Raw genomic sequence first — 17,212 nt, forward strand, 5'->3', positions numbered from 1 at the left:
AATAAAAACCTCAATAAAATATGTGTTGTTGGATGTAATGCTCATCTACTAAATAAACTGGGAAAACTTCAGACATGATAGATTTTGCACTTTTTTAAACATTCTAAAGTGATGCACAATCCCACACAACAATGTAAATATGAATAAATAAAAAAAATATTGATAAGTGAAGAAAGCAATTTCGTTTAACAGTTAAAAAATTCCACACTTCACATCTTTGGACGGCCGTTTCGTCCTAGTATGAGACTCCTCAGCAGTGCGCATCCATGATACGGCATTCGAATCCAGGGTCATCGGTCTTGCGCGTGAACGCTTAACCTCTAGACCACTGAGCCGTCATCCAATAAAGTTAATGTTTAACTTCAACCGATCCATGATCTTGTGAAACTTTTCAATGGTGGTCGATTACATCTCAGTCCTACAGGAGGTCGGTCACGGCTCGAACAGCTCAGTGGTAACGTCTCAGACTGTGAAGCTGGGTGACACGAGATTGAATCCGCCACGGAGCACCAGTTCCTTCAAGATTACAGGTACACCTTGCTGACGAGTGTCAAGTAGCACGAAACCCGGGTCCAGGGTTTCCTGTCGACTACCTCCAACCACCATCTAATCTCACAATAGTGAACGCAGTATCGAGTCACCTAGACTGGTGGCCACATTGCAACATGGTCGATAGCATTCGATCTGCACTAATAAAGACTAGACACGCATGACATTGATCGCCACCCAGTGATCAATCAATTGTGACTAATTTACATTCATTGAATCATAAAACATTAAACAATTCTATCAATAATCAATTATAGATATGAATTTCTTCCCTAGTTTTCTCAAAAATATAGTTCTATCTTTTATTAATCTGAAATATTTTGATTGGGCTTCTGATGTGTAAATATGTACTATTCAATTTATTATTATTTTAAACTATTCATATTGATTGTTTGGAGAACTTTTATCTTTCGTCATTTGTATGACAACTAACATTCAATATTCATTACTTATGATCATTTAAATCACAACTTCATGAATAAACTTCAATGATGAAATCATTGAACAAATTGAGTTCATAATACTAATATTTAGTTGTTTCTTTTTCATTACATTCTAAAACGTTATGTTACATGTTGTTCATTTAAATGGATATATTTATAGATGATACTTTTATGGAGTAGATGAAATGCTTAGAGCCTGTTATGTCATAATTACATGATAATCATCTACATATACCCACTAGTAACTGGCTTTAAGAGGTATTTTCTAGAGTTCTAGTGAGAAACAGTGACTAGTGGATTTCAACCCGTTATGTTGTGAGATAGTAACTCACTAATGACAATGGTGGATGTGTCGCTCAATTTCGTGGATTAGTTAAAGTTATACTCACTGACCTAAATGTTAAAACAACATGCCGTGTCTAGTTTTTTTCTCAAGATTTATCAGCCACTGTGTTCAGAGATGTATGTAGTTTAGAGGTTGCTTTGGCGTTAGGCAGCTGAAGTCAGTCAGCAGGAAACTCTAAAGTCACACTTCTTCCCACTAGGCAATCATCTGTAAAATGTACCTGAAGTCCTTATAGAACTGGTGTTTGCTGTGTGATTCAAACTGGTGTTATCCACTTTCATAGTTTGAGATGTTAGAAGTGAGTGTTTTAAGCAGTAACTGATCTCCGTATGCTTATTTATTGGTATTACTCTATCGCTGAGTAGCAGCAACTAATGTCGTGTTTGTACAGTCTATAATGCTGATCGAATTCGATCGATCAAGTCTTAATTAAGGCAATATTTAAGCATGATCTTAGTCACCACTTAGTCATCCTAGTTCAACTCGGGGCCATTCGTGGTTCAAATAACTCAAAGATAACGTCCTGGACTGTAGAAATAGACAACACTTATAAAGGCGGGATCAGTTGTGTAAGGATATTAGAGACTCCTTACTGATGATTGAGTAATAATAAGAAATGTAGCTCCAGAATTTCTTGCTGACAAACTCTAATCCTGCTGATTGATAGAATACGATCAGCACTAAGGGCCAAACAAACAAGACAATGGTTCCTACTCAGCGACCAGTAAATTTATAGATAACATTACTGACGATTCATTCCTAAACACAAAATTAAGCAGTTACCATGCTCTTTATGTCTATTAACTCTATGAGCGTACACTTTAAAACATGTATTCATTAACATTCTATCATTCTGCCCCATGAAAATTCCTATTACAGGTTAATTTTAGTAAAAATCGACTAGTCAGTATAGTACCATTTGATTGGAATCGTGTTACTCTATGTTCAATACGTGGTGTTGATGGATCAGATTATATCAATGCCAGTTTTATTGATGGTTATTTGAAGAAAAATGCATATATTGCTTGTCAAGGTCCAATGATCTCAACTGTGGAAGATTTTTGGCGTATGGTTTGGGAGAAACACATCTGTCTCATAGTTATGTTGTGTTCAGTGAAGGAAAGTGGAAAAGTAAGAATAGATATATATAATATGCATGTTTACAAATTGATACAAATCAATTTAAATTATCACATGTATCATGGATATGTACTAAGATTTGAATTCTGGGATACTTTGACAAAAATAAAAGATTTTTACAACTTACTTTACAAACTGACCTTAACTAAATAACCACTGAAAACCAGGAAGCACTGGACAGTTATTACATGCTAGTATGGGACACTTTAACTCCACTTGTAGCTCTTCTAGGGCTACTGCCGGTCCCAAGCCCACGCAAGGGGGTAAAGTTGGGTATGGGGTCGGCAACCACATCTCGTAGAAAACAACCTTGCTAAAAAATACTAACCAGAATAAACAAATTAAACAATTTAAACTCTGCCCTGGGAGTCGAAGGAAGAATTATGACGTCTCATAATAAAAGCCGAGATTCTTCGGAAGCTGCGAGGCCCATGCCCCTTCTAACAACCAGAGCAACAATTTTTATAAGTACGCGAAAGACCGGAAGGACAGGTCAAATAGCTGAGGACATGAGGAGATACAACTTGACGGTTCTCAGAATCCGCGAAACCCATTGAACTCTAGCTGGACAGCAAAGGTTATGTAAGGAAGAGATGCTGCTGTACTCCGTTCATGAAGAGGAAAATGCTCCACACACTCAGGGAGTTGCTCTGATGCTGTTCAAAGAAGCTCGAAATGCACTTTTAGGATGGGAATCTCATTGATCCATAATCATCAAAACATCCTTCCAAACAGAGAAGTAGGGAATTGCAGTTAGTATTATCCAATGTTATTCACCTACCAATGACAGCAACGACGACAATAAGGATCAGTTCTATGAGAGGCTGCAATCGATCATAACGAAGTGCTCAGGAAAGAACCTGAGAATTCTGACGTGAGATCTAAACTCCAAAGTCGGAATGGACAACACCGGATATGAGGATATCATGGGACGACATGGACTAGGAGAGAGAAACTAGAATGAGTTGAGATTCGCATTCAACAAGTTGGTTATAGGCGGCACAATATTCTCACACAAACACATACACAAAGCTACACGGGTTTCACTGGACCAGACTGATCATATTTGTATAGGTAAACAATTCACAAGGTCAATGGTAGACGTGAGAACCAGGAGAGGTGCTGACATAGTTTCTGATCACCAACAACTGGTTGTGGCCAAGATAAAACTGAAACTAAAGAAGCGTTGGATAACTGGACAAACAGGATTACAAGGGTTCAATACAGCCTTCATTCGTCATACTAACAAACTCAACGAATTCAAGATAGCTCTGAGCAACGGGTTCCAAGCCTTACAGGATCTACTCAGTAAGGGGAAACTACTATGGAGGACAACTGGAAAGGTATGAAAGAAGCACTAACTTCAATATGTCAGGAGGTTCTGGGCCTCAAGAAGCATCGTCATAAGAAAGGATCTTAATCGAAGCCACGAACGAGATTCGAGAAAAGGAGAACAAGAAGACAGCAATTAACAACAGCCGAACAAGAGCAGAGAAAGTCGAGGCACAAGCTGAATTGACAGGAAAATACAGTAAACCAGAGAGACCGGTCAAGGAGAAAGAAGGCAAGCTAATCAATGAAATTCAATGACAGAAAAACACATAAGTGGAACAATTTGAGAAACTCCATTGAATCCACCGGTTATCGAAGCAGCACACATAGATTTCCCTATAGATGTCACTCCACTAACGATCGAAGTCAGGATGGTTATCAGACAAATCCAGTGTGAAAAAGCAGCAGGACCTGTCAATATACCAACCGAAGCTCTGAAGTCGTACACAGAAGTAACTGCAAAGATACTCCATGTCACTTGCAGGAAGATTTGAGAGGGAGAAAAATTGCCAACAGACTGGGTAGACGGGTACCGCACCAAGATACCAAAGAAAAGAGTAGTTTAACCCAATCACCCAAGCCAATGGCTATCAAGAATCAGTAGGTAAGTGGATAATGTGATAGATTTTGAAGCCAATAGTACTGAATTCGAGTCCCAGAATGAAAAATAACTCTGGTATGCATGTACATACAGCTGAAGAATCACAAATAAAACAAAAAACGCACGTCCTGTATTTCACTGCTAGCCACTATCCATCTTTGCTTATAACGCTTGTGAATTAAGACAATATCGAGGCAGTTCTCACAGGATGCACATATGCCAATAAAAGACTGATCGATTGCAGTCCTAAACATCACTGGGAAGATACAAGAAAACAATACCAAGTGTAAAATATCATAGGTAGTTTTTTTGATTTTATGATAATAAATCATTTCAACTTACTACAGAATAACATACTTCACTTTGTCATGTAAATTATGTGAGAAAACCGAAGTAAATGTAATAGGTTTCGAACCTTGAAATGAATTCTTTCTCGTAAATGAATACTTTTTGAGTGGTGAGTCAATCTTATTAGTAAATGAGATAAACCAGTCTGAAGTTTAAATACGATTACACAATGGGAGTAATTTCATAAAAAAAAGTCATCTTGATTTAATTCTATAAACTAGAATAAATCAGATTACAACAAAACACTATGATCATTAAACTCATTTGAATCCTTCTATCTAATTGTAATAAACCAGTATAATATCCAGATTATTCACTAAAGTAGGAAGAAATTAAACTCATCTGTTTGTCATTGAGTAGTCAAACATGTGAATTAGTAACTTTATAGTCTTTATTTTAAAATAATTTAGTGACTTATATAATTTCTATACAAAACGTTCTATCCTCATTATAAATGTTGGAAACGTTACGATTAGAAACAAATCTAATACTCGTTAAACTAATGGCGACAATTTTAACTTATCGACTTGATAGATAACTGTTTGGTATTTAACATTATGAATACTAAATTCCAATCCTGATGAAAGCAACAATCCTGACTGAGATAAAATTACTTCAAACTGACAAGTTTCATATATGATGGTTCAACTTTCAGTCACGTTCATAAAGATAACATGAAAATTACAGAAAATAATCATCCAGATAGAAACAGACATAGTGGTTTAAAATTAAGTAAATTCTTTGCTAAAATGAAAGAAATCTAATCGAAGCGCAGATCAAACCATGAAGTCACCCAATATTGTATTATATTATGTTGGTAGGTATGTAATAGACGATAACACAAGTGGAGACAACAGATTTATTGTTTAATACGAAATTACAGAATCTCTTGGTGAAATATGAGAACCATACACAGAATAATTCATTTGTAAATTTTCATCATTTATCCTTCACATTCTCTATGATTCTTTCAGTTCACAATTTCTTTCTATTCGTATTTCTAATCTCTTTAACTCGACTTTCTTAGCTTTCTGCCGCCACATTTTCTACTTCCTATTAAGGTTATATACTACTTATGTTGAAAGATATAAGTAGGGATTATTGTATTTAAACGTTGGAAATGATAGATAACATAGATCGAAATCGTCACAGATTCATTCAATCTTTGTTTTCACTTACATATTCAGCTTTAACATCATTTGGTACTCTACTCTATAAATTTATTCTTTGTTCTCAATTTATATTGTTTATGTCTACAATGGCCCTCCTATTGCATACACACGAACAAATGCAGATAAAGACAGCCAGTGTAGCCGCAGTCTCTGCATCAGTAGGCCTCAGCATACACAAGGGGAAAACCAAGGTCCTCAAATTCAAAACGAAGAACAGCAATCCAATCACTCTTGATGGCGAAACTCTGGAAAATGTAGAATCCTTCACATAACTGGGAAGCATCATCGATGAACAAGGAGGTTCAGATGCAGACATAAAGGCGAGGATTGGCAAAGCAAGGGCCGCATTCCTGCTATTGAAGAACATATGGAACTCAAAACAACTGTCAACCAATACCAAAGTGAGAATCTTCAATACGAACGTCAAGGCAGTTCTACTGTATGGAGCTGAAACTTGGAGAACTACAACAATCACCATCAAGAAGGTACAAGTATTTATAAGTAGTTGTCTACACAAGATGCTCAACATCCATTGACCGGATACCATCAGCAACGGCCTTCTATGGGAGAGAACAAACCAGCTTCCAGCGGAAGAAGAAATTAGGAAAAGACGATGGAAATGGATAGGACATACATTACGTAAATCGTCAAACTGCATCACGAGGCAAGCCCTGACTTGGAATCCTGAAGGGAAGCGTAAAAGAGAAAGGTCAAAGAACACATTACGTCGGGAAATAGAAGCAGATATGAAAAGGATCAATAGGAACTGGAAAGAGCTGGAAAGGATTGCTTCGGACAGGGTTGGATGGAGAATGCTGGTGATCGGCCTATGCTTCTTCACGAGGAGTAACAGGCGTAAGTAAAGTAAAAAAGTAATGTCTACAATGGATACTGTTAACACTACTACTAATCTATGATTTATTTTAATAATTTCATCTCACTGTAAGGATCTGTTATGGTAAATTGAATTGACATATATTATATGTGTATGTACCAGGTTTAACATTGTTTATTTCTGATTGATTAACCAAAATCTATTATACTAGCAACTAATATTCTTCAGTATATTTTAATGATAGATTATGTGCCATGAGAAAACAAAACACACATACACATCGAATCGTAATCGAAAAATAAACATATTTTATAGTATTCAATTAGTTTATATTGTTTTAATATATTTATACAGGAGAAATGTTTTACATATTGGCCAGAAGACAAACCATCACGTTATCAATTTTTTGTAGTTGATTTAACAGTTCAATATACAATGTCTAGTCATATATTACGTGAATTCAAAGTGACTGATGCACGTGATGGTGAATCACGTACAATAAGACAATTACAATATATACGTTGGAATGAACAAGGATTACCACAAACTGGTGAAAGTCTAATTGATTTAATTGGGCATGTGCATAAAATTAAAGAACAATATCATTATGATGGACCAATTACTGTTCATTGCAGGTAAATAAAATAATTATTAGTATAGGGTTATGAAGATTGTTGGGTTTAGATTGATATTATGAATGAATCAATATTGAATCACCATTGAAAACTTGGAAGTACTGGACAGCCGTTTTGTTCTAGTATGCGCCGCGTAATATCATGGATTGGTTGAAGTTAAACGTTAACACCAGTGGATGCCGGCTCAGTAGTCTAAAGGTTAAGCGTTCGTTCGCACGCCGTGCAATGCGTCCAGGTACTCATTGGTGGTTCCACATTGATCCACACATGATATCATTCCAAAATAGCTACTATTATTATTCATAGTTTACATCAGTTCATTCAATGAATTATTCTCAGGATTTTGTCTAGCCTTCTACATTAATCAATAATCTACTGTTCAGTAAACTGTCAGAAAAACATCTGTCTCATACTCTTCTCATTTACATCATTTAATATAAAAGTTCCAATTATTTTTGGTTTTTCTTATCAGTAACAGTTGTAATCCAGTCATTTACTTAACATATTATGTTATGAATTAATTAGTTGTATATCAATAATTTGGATCTATAGACTGTATGTTCTACCATTTTAAACTCATATTGAGCTTAGCTCTGTCGAATAAAAAGTTCTGCAAACGTTGACCATTCACCACTTAGTACCAGATTAAATTTTGTCAGCTCCGTATTGACAACCGAATATCTAATGTGGACATTCATGTTAGGAATTCAGAAACAAATATTCCTCATCGTGGGATACTTTGTACATTTATGGTAATTTGAATCCACTTTACTCATCACCCTGACTAGAGGTATTACAAATAAGCTATTCAAACCCAATTCATAGGTACCACTCTCAATAATGACGCCCCGGTGAGTACAGATTCGTATTTTTGAGATAGTGTTTGTATCCTTGAGAATGTATAAATACCTTGATGATTAAGAAATTTCGATTCAAGTTTCACTCCAAATTTCCCTTATTGATACAGCACGAAACACTTAACATTCAAATTTCGAAAGAATTTCATCGACTTAGGAGATAAAAAGTCATGATACTAACTGACAGATAATAACTATTCAGTTGGTCAATTCGTCGAACGCTTCACTTCCATCTGGTTTGTGCTGATGATGTCCTTCAAAGGAATGATGAAAGCTCCACGACCAATTCATCCAGCTCAGAGAACAAAACCCCATCAAAAAGTTAATCAGATATTATCAATACAGAGACTCAACTCCCAAACCATATTCGTATGGTTAGATTCAATTTATATGAATGTCAAAGGGAGTCAAAATAAGCAGTAGAAATGATGTTGATGAGAAAGGCTAAGCATTGAGAATATGGCTAGAAAAGACAGAACAAGAAGGTATGCATATAGGAATACTGATTTCAAGATCTAGATGAAGGTAAGGAGAGAACAATTCTACACCATATTAATTAATGTCTTTGAGCAAAGATCACGGTTATCTAACGGACCACAGACATGACAGATTTACAAAATCATTTCTACTTCACTTTTTTTGTTTTGTTTTTACAGTTCTGGAGCTGGTCGAACAGGTTTATTTATAACAATGTGTAATGTATTAGAAAGATTACGTCAAGAATCAGTTGTTGATATGTATCAAACAGTAAAATTATTAAGACAACAACGTGTTTGGATGGTTCAAACTGAAGAACAATATCGTTTTTGTTATATAACAACATTAGATTATTTAAATTCATTTGATTTATGCACACAACCACAATTATTAATTCAAACAACAACAAATAATTTACCATTGAATAATTCACCAAATCTTAAATTAAAACTGAAATCTTCACAATTCAATGATAAAACTGTTGTATTTGAATTAGATAAAAATTATGAATTGAATGATGATAATTTAGTTAAATAAAACAAGAAACGAATACTATAAAACGTTCAATGTTCAATGGACCCATTTTTCTTGAATATAAGTGTTACATCTCTATACATGTACATTTACAGTTTATAAGTATCATTCATATTTTATCACTAGTAGGCAACTTGTTTGAATATCTGAGTTATATGTTCCTACCATTTGAATATTTCAACAAATTATCTGTCTTTTGTTTGTTTCATTATGTCAATCAATTGAATAACCTATTTATGTACATTTGGTGAAAAGGAAAGAGCACAATCAGAGACATTATTCAGATGTCAATTCCTCAATTGATAACATCTAATTAGTGATCAATCAATATTCATCGTCGGTATCGATCACGAATTAAGAAAATGAAACTTATTGAAATAGTTTGTGTTGAGAACTCGTTATTGTACCAAAAAAATATAATACTGAATAAGGCCATTAATAATCATAATAATATTGTGTTACAATTATGTAATGACAACAAAACATTGTAAAAATTTGTTCATATCGATCAATTTAAAGAAGAAACAAACTTCTAATGATCAATGATTGATAAATCATTGACTAAGTATACTAATATAAACACAGTTCAAAAAACAAAAATTGAGTTCATTTATTTTGTTCAATTGAATATAATGGATTTTTAGAGATTGACTAGTATTAAATACTATTGAAATTTGATTGCCAAAGGAATTCTTATTGAAAATTAGTAAATATTTATGTGAACTTGATACATTGTAATGACATAATATTCATTGTGTTCTTGTGTATATATATGTATATGCATTCATTAGTAAGTTGGTTGAAACTAAGCTCATATGATGGATTGATCTTCTTCGAGTTTAATCTAATTCAATTGTTTTGATTACATAAACTTTTTAGAATGTTAAAATTAGTACGAGTGATATTATGATAACTAACACTAGAGGAGGCTTTTGAAGATCATTGAGTGAAAACGAAATCATAAAATGACTAAACTAAGAAATCTCTTGAAAATTATGCATGAACATCTTCAAGACTGCGCATCTATTACTGTATCACGTAATGAATCCAATATCCTCGGTCCCTCGACGAGCGCTTAATCTCTAGACAACCTAACCTGTGTCCGATGGTTTTCATGTTTAACTTTAGTCAATACACAAAAGTACACAACCAATCCTCATTGACTTCTATGAGTAGCTGACTAGAATCCGATATGGTTGAACTTCACTATCCATAAACTCTAAGTAGAACTTCTGTAATTACCTCTGAAAATCAGTGAGTAAAGAATAATTATCAGAATGGAGAGTTTAGGGTGATGGGTAAAAATTATTGAAGGCAATCGAAGATTGGTGTGTGATATTGCAGGCTGATTCCAGTTAACATGATCCTGGCTTAGTAATCTAGAGCTCGAGCGTTCGCAGGAGAACCAGGGGTACTGGGTTCGATAGTCATTGGAGTAATGGATGCTCTTTGTTGTGTCGTCATGAACAGCGCAGAACCAGGAACATGTACGTACCAGCAAAGTAAGATGAAATTATCTGGATAAATGCTAGAGTAGTGGGTGTAGTACCAGTAGTAACTGAATAACATTAGGTAAAGAAAATATGATTCGACAAAAGAATGAATTCGCGAGATAAAATTATCAAAGAATGTTATGACTGAAGACTAAATGCGTCTTCATCATGACTGTTTCTTTACAATGTCATTCAACATCTACAACTATTGATCACGGCAATCGCTCTGATTAAATGAGATAGTCTACACATACACCGACGTGGCTCAATCCAACGATCATCAATTTCACAAAATGATGCCACGTTTTTGTTTGCTAACCCACAATTCGCTTTTAAATTTCGTAACAGAGTGTCAAATTAGGCGATGGTTGAGCACCTGTGATACATGTTTTAACCAATTCAGTCAATCAAGAATCAATACCTTATCAGCTGATTAGTATTGTGTACCTGCTATGCTTAGTCTAACTTCAGCTTTGATCAATCAGTACTTCAAACATACTCAGATAATGCTTTGAAGACTCCTATGATCGGATTCTTTTACAACCACCAAATTTCCTCTGTTTACCTGGTAACGTATTAAAAATAAGAAAGGATTGTGCAGGACAGAGTTGGATGGAGAATGTTGGTGGATTGCCTATGCTCCTCCATGAGGGGTAACAGGCGTAATTTAGTAAATAAGTACTTGGAAGATCTTATACAAAGTATTTAAAATAAGAGGATCTTATGTGGATTTTTTTGAAATAACTTCAGTGATATGAAAACATTAATTGTACGATATCCTTTTGTAATTCAAGACAAACCTTATCATGAGTTAACACTAACTGGATAAAAATAGAAAGCTAAGTAGATTTAAAAACTGTTTCCTTCCTGTCAAAAGCGCTTCAGATTTACACTTTTATAGTTATACTTTACACTGCTTAGCAGTTAAAAGCCACATATCCTAATCTTTGTTTATTATCCTTTATAAAACCTTTAATATTCATTATTGTATTTCGCCTCTGACAGAAAATTACAGATATTAAGTGGCTGGAGACAAATGGTAAGACTCACTGGAACTAAGTTTCGTGTTTAGTTGGCACTTAATAGCAAGTTAAACCTAAATGAACTGATGCTCCCAGAATTATTTGGAAAAAATTTAGCAAATTGCTAACTGATCCATGGCCCTCGAACAAAGCTACATGTTGGACAAAAATCGTACTATATAATCACTCAACAACTAATTATTGTAACTCACAGAAATTGTTTAAAAAAATTATTCATTGAGATATACGTACATTCAGCTGATAAGTCTTAGGATGAAGCGAGCGTCTTAGATTCCATTACTAATCACTCGTCCAATTTAATAAAAACTAGTAACTAAATTGTACTATGGAGAAAGTCCTCTCAGGATGCATATAAGTCAAACGAGACTGGTCGATCATAGTCCTCAATTATCAACAACAACAACAAAAAATAGAAACTCTTGAAAACAAAGTTTTTACATGATACACACGGTATTGACTATCTGATCTCAGGAACTTAATAGATAACGTATGTTAGCTTTTGAAAGGAAAGATACTGAGTTCTAACTTTGATATGAACATCAACCCACCGGAATACAGAGATATCAAGATGATGATTCATAAATACGATAAAGTGCTGACCTTGAGTCCCACTATTCATTTATCGATCTACAGATATCTGTTTCATTTCAAATTAAAACGATGTATAGTTCATCATTATATTCCACTCGACAAACAATGTTTTTTCTTGTTTTAATTAAATATAATAATTACTTACGCCTGTTACTCTCAATGGAGCATAGGCCACCGACCAGCATTCTCCAACCCATTCTGTCCTGGGCCTTCCTTTCCAGTTCTATCTAATTTTTGTTCATTTTTCTCATTTCTATCTCCATTTCCCGGCGTAATGTGTTCTTTGGTCTTCCTCTCCCCCTTTGACCTTGAGGATTCCAAGTGAGAGTTTGCCTTGCTACGTAGTTAAGTGCTTTCCCCAATGTATGTCCTATCCACTTCCAGCGCTTCTTCTTGATTTTTTTCTTCCGCTGAGATCTGGTTTGTTCTCTGCCATAATAGATTGTTGCTAATAGTGTCTGGCCAACGGATCTGAAGTATTTTGCTTAGACAGCTGTTAATAAACACTTGTATCTTCTGGTTGATGGCTTTCGTACTCCTCCAGGTTTCCACCCCATACAGTAGAACTGTTTTGATATTTGTATTGAAAATTCTGATCTTGGTGTTGGTGCACAGACAATTGTTTTGAGTTCCAGTTGTTCTTCAGTTGTAAATATGTTGCTCTTGCTTTGCCAAATATAATACATTAATATAATAAATGAGATTTATTTGTTCATTCATTGTTTAACATTTAACACTTATTATTTATCAATAAACAATCAAAATAAATTCCAGAGGTCAATAATTGGAAATCATATGCTCATAGATATATAGATACATATTTATCAATTCATACCTACTGACAGTTTCAAGGGATACATATACTACTTTAGTAGTTAAAATGGAATATGAATCATTCTTACTTTATTTTTTCTTTTTTTTGAACTAAACATATTTACATATTATTAACATAGAATGAATTAATCAGAGTTCTAATTGACGTCACATTCAAAGGGATATATGATTAGTGATGATTTATATACATTAAAATAATATATTTATTTTATTAGTCTTTATCCCGGTTTTCTTTTCCTTTTCTTTTTTTCCCTTTTTTCTCTCTTTCACTCTATCAACCATGAAGAATACAAGAAAAAAACCACAAGAAGAATTCATCAAGTCAAAGAAGGATACAATAGTTTTTAAGAAGAAAAGAAAACGAGTAAAGAAAAGTAAATTATTCATCGAATTCTATCTTTTATGACGATGATGATGATGATGATGATGATGATGATGATGATGATGATGATGATGATGATGATGATGGAGAAGCTGAGTCACACACAAATTTGATTGGTTATGAATGAAGTAACTTTATTCACTTACTTTTTGTACATGTTCAAATAGTATTTAAGATATTATTTAAAGTGTTTTAATTTATTGAAATAAAGTTAACAAATGCACCATCAAATTCATGTAAGTATACATTACAATTTGAATGTAACAGAATAAGTATTCGAAACTATGATAGCTTGTTTTATTCTTGTCTAGGATTTATGATCAATTCATAATGACTGATATTATTATTATTATCAGAAGGAATTTTTGTAGATATTATAGTAATTTATAATAGTTAAGATCATGAATTAATTGAAGCTAGACCACCATACAAAACTTGGAAGCATTGGACGGCCGTTTCGTCCTATTGTGCGACGCCACGGTAACGCGCACCTACGATCCCACTCCATGAGACTCGAACCCAGGACTTATCGGTCTCGCGCGCGGACGCTTAACCTCTAGACCACTGATCCGGCTGGCATCCAACGGTGTCAATGTCTAATCTCAACCAATCTACGAAATTGAGCAACACATCCACCATTGTCATCAGTGAGTTACTATCTCACAACAGACCTGGTTAAACTCCATTGGTCACTGCTTCTCACTAGAACTCCAGGAAATACTTCTTGAAGCCGGTCACTAGTGAGCATATGTTGATTAATATCAGAAGGTCCTAGGTTCGAATCTCGCGATGCGGGATAATGGATTCCCACTGCTGAGGAGTCCCATAATATTACGAGACGGCCGTCCAGTGCTTCCAGGTTTTCCATGGTGGTCTGGCTTCAATTGACTCATGATCTCAACTGTTAAAATTGATATTATCACGTTTAAATTGTATGTAGACTACAAAATAAAATAAGATAAATTGAATTCATCTCGTTCTGACACGTTTGTTCTTCTTCTTGTTTTTTTTACCAAGGATCAAACTTACTGCTTTTTTTAAGTAACGTCGTGCCACAGTGTAACCTTGGCAACTCTACTCAATTATCGATCAATCAAAACGGAAGTGATATGAATGGATAATTTAACACGGATAAGAAGAATCTTATTAGGATGTATACAAAATGTTTTATATGAATTATAAACTTATGATGGTTCGAAATAGGATTTGAGATCAAGGTCAAGTTTATAAATTACGATAAAGGAATACTTTATTACATACATTGGTATATATATATATATATACCATCAGGTCTTCATATCTTAATACAAATTAAAATGACTATAAATACTTTGTAGATCATGTTAAATAGATATACATATTTAGATTATATGTTTTCTATTATTTATCCCAATAAAATACAAAATAACTTTCTAATTACCATTTGATATTACATAATTTTTGATCATGATTTTTAGTTACAACATATAGATCAACTTGATGTGTTTTCATAGATTTTACTTAACTCTTAACTCTCAGTACAAATTCATCGTTATTGATTACTGAATACCTTGGAAAAATTCAACACATAATAGCTTAAATCTGATTGAATCGTTGATAACGTGTGAGTTCTATCGGGATAATTTGAGCTTTAAACTATTATAAGCAAAGATGGATAGTGGGTAACAGTGGAATCCAGGACTCACGTTTTGTTCTATTTGGGACTCCTCAGCTGAATTTCAACTTCACCCCATTGCACAAGCAAGTGGCTATCAGGACTCAGTAAATAAGTAGATAAGTGATGGAGTTTGAAGCGAACGGTACTGGGTTCGTGTCCCGGAGTGAACATTAACTCAGATGCTGGTACGTTCAGCTGACGAGTCCCAAATAGGACGAAACGCACATCCTAGATTCCATTGCTAATAATCATCCATCTTTGCTCATATTGCTTGTGAATTAGGGCAATACACACAGTATGCACATATGCAAATAAAAAACTGATCAACTGCAATCCTAAATAACAATGGGAAGATACAAGTAAACAACACCAAATGAATTTAAAATTCACTCCATGGCACAAATAGGTGGCTATCAGGAGTCAATAGCTAAGTGGATTCAAGTATACAATACCAATTGAACTTAAACTATTGATTTGCCACTAAATTATTCACAGTTTAACTTTTTATTCGATCTACAATATTATTCTGACATAACCGATATCATTGAAAAGAATATCTGTATTTATCAGGCACATTTGTTTAAAGTTGTCAACTTGTAAAATATTTTGATGTTTACAAAATTAAAATCTTTCCGGTTTTAAGACTGTCATCGTGTTGCTCAAGTAACTTATGAAATGAGTAAAATACTCTACAGTAGTGTGTCGACCGCTTCACTTATCTTGGAAGTCTCATCAGCCCTTGTGGTTTAGTGTGTGACGAAATCTCAGCGCGGATACAGAAGGCTCGACTAGCTTTTGCCAACTTGCGTCATTTATGGCGTAGGCGAGATATCCGTCTATCAACCAAAGGACGTGTTTACTGCGCAGCAGTTCGTTCCGTCCTACTTTGTGGCAGTGAAACATGGCCGGTAAGAGTAGAGGATATCCGTAGGCTACTAGTATTTGATCATAGGTGTCTTCGAAACATTGCTCGTATATCATGGGACCATCGAGTAAGTAACACAGTTGTTAGGAAACGGGTACTAGGTAAGGATGGCAAATCAATTGATGACGTAGTGAAACTTCATCAGTTGAGATGGCTGGGACACGTGTTACGTATGCCCAACGACCGACTGCCTCGACGTGCTATGTTCAGTGGTATAGGAGTAGGTTGGAAGAAAGCTAGGGGCGGCCAAACCAAAACATGGCACAAGTCCATGAAGTCACTCACAAGTGAACTGAGTCATGTTGGTAGGTGTAGACTACCTGGTTGGGGACCGCGAGATGATAGCAACCGATGGTTAGAGACCCTGAATGACATGGCTCAAAATCGTTTGCAATGGCGCAGGTGCATCCACTCTCTGTGTTCTCCCAAATTCTAATCTTCTGAATTCTTCATGTCCCCTTTTTTCCTCTTTCCAAATTTATTTCGCTGGATTATACTCTTTAAATAACATCTCCAAACCCTAATCTTCCCGATTACTGCTTATACTCTTATTACGTCTACCACTATGGGATTTGAATCGACAACTGTATCTCTGTGATAATGTGGTGTGGCAACTCGAACTGATGTACGTACGTACGAAGTTCTACGTTGTTACTGACTGACTGACTGACAGTAGTCTCAATTTAATAGTAAACAAAAGCTTTTCCAACATACAGAATGTAGTCTCTTAATTTCTAAGTTGTTTTATTAGATAAACTTAAGGAAATCACTGACTTGAAATCAAATTATATTATAACTAGAGTAATCATAATTAATTGATCACTGGGTGGTGATCAGTGTCATATATGTCAGGTCCTTCTTAGTGCAGATTGAATGCTATCGACCAAGCTACAATGTGGCCACTATTCTAGGTGACTCGAGATTGCGTGCACTATGTTGAGATGAGATGGTGGTTGGAGGTAGTCAACAGGAAACCCTATACCCGGGTTTTATGCTATTTGGCACTCATCAGCTAGGT

The 17,212-nt window shown here is 34.9% G+C and overlaps 1 protein-coding gene across 1 annotated transcript in view; it reads left to right on the top strand.

Annotated features, from left to right (window-relative positions):
• MS3_00000599 (uncharacterized protein) overlaps window positions 1-15,009 on the top strand; it is an 86,335-nt gene extending 71,326 nt beyond the window's left edge. The window contains exons 13-17 of the mRNA XM_051208303.1: window positions 2,218-2,469; window positions 7,121-7,401; window positions 8,915-10,059; window positions 13,517-13,604; window positions 14,630-15,009. Coding sequence (XP_051065499.1) covers window positions 2,218-2,469; window positions 7,121-7,401; window positions 8,915-9,272 — 891 coding nt within the window. The 3' untranslated portion in view covers window positions 9,273-10,059; window positions 13,517-13,604; window positions 14,630-15,009. The remainder of the gene's footprint in view (window positions 1-2,217; window positions 2,470-7,120; window positions 7,402-8,914; window positions 10,060-13,516; window positions 13,605-14,629) is intronic.
• The last annotated feature ends 2,203 nt before the right edge of the window (window positions 15,010-17,212 follow it).

Source organism: Schistosoma haematobium, chromosome 6, assembly GCF_000699445.3.
Source record: "Schistosoma haematobium chromosome 6, whole genome shotgun sequence".
Lineage (NCBI taxonomy): Eukaryota > Metazoa > Platyhelminthes > Trematoda > Strigeidida > Schistosomatidae > Schistosoma > Schistosoma haematobium.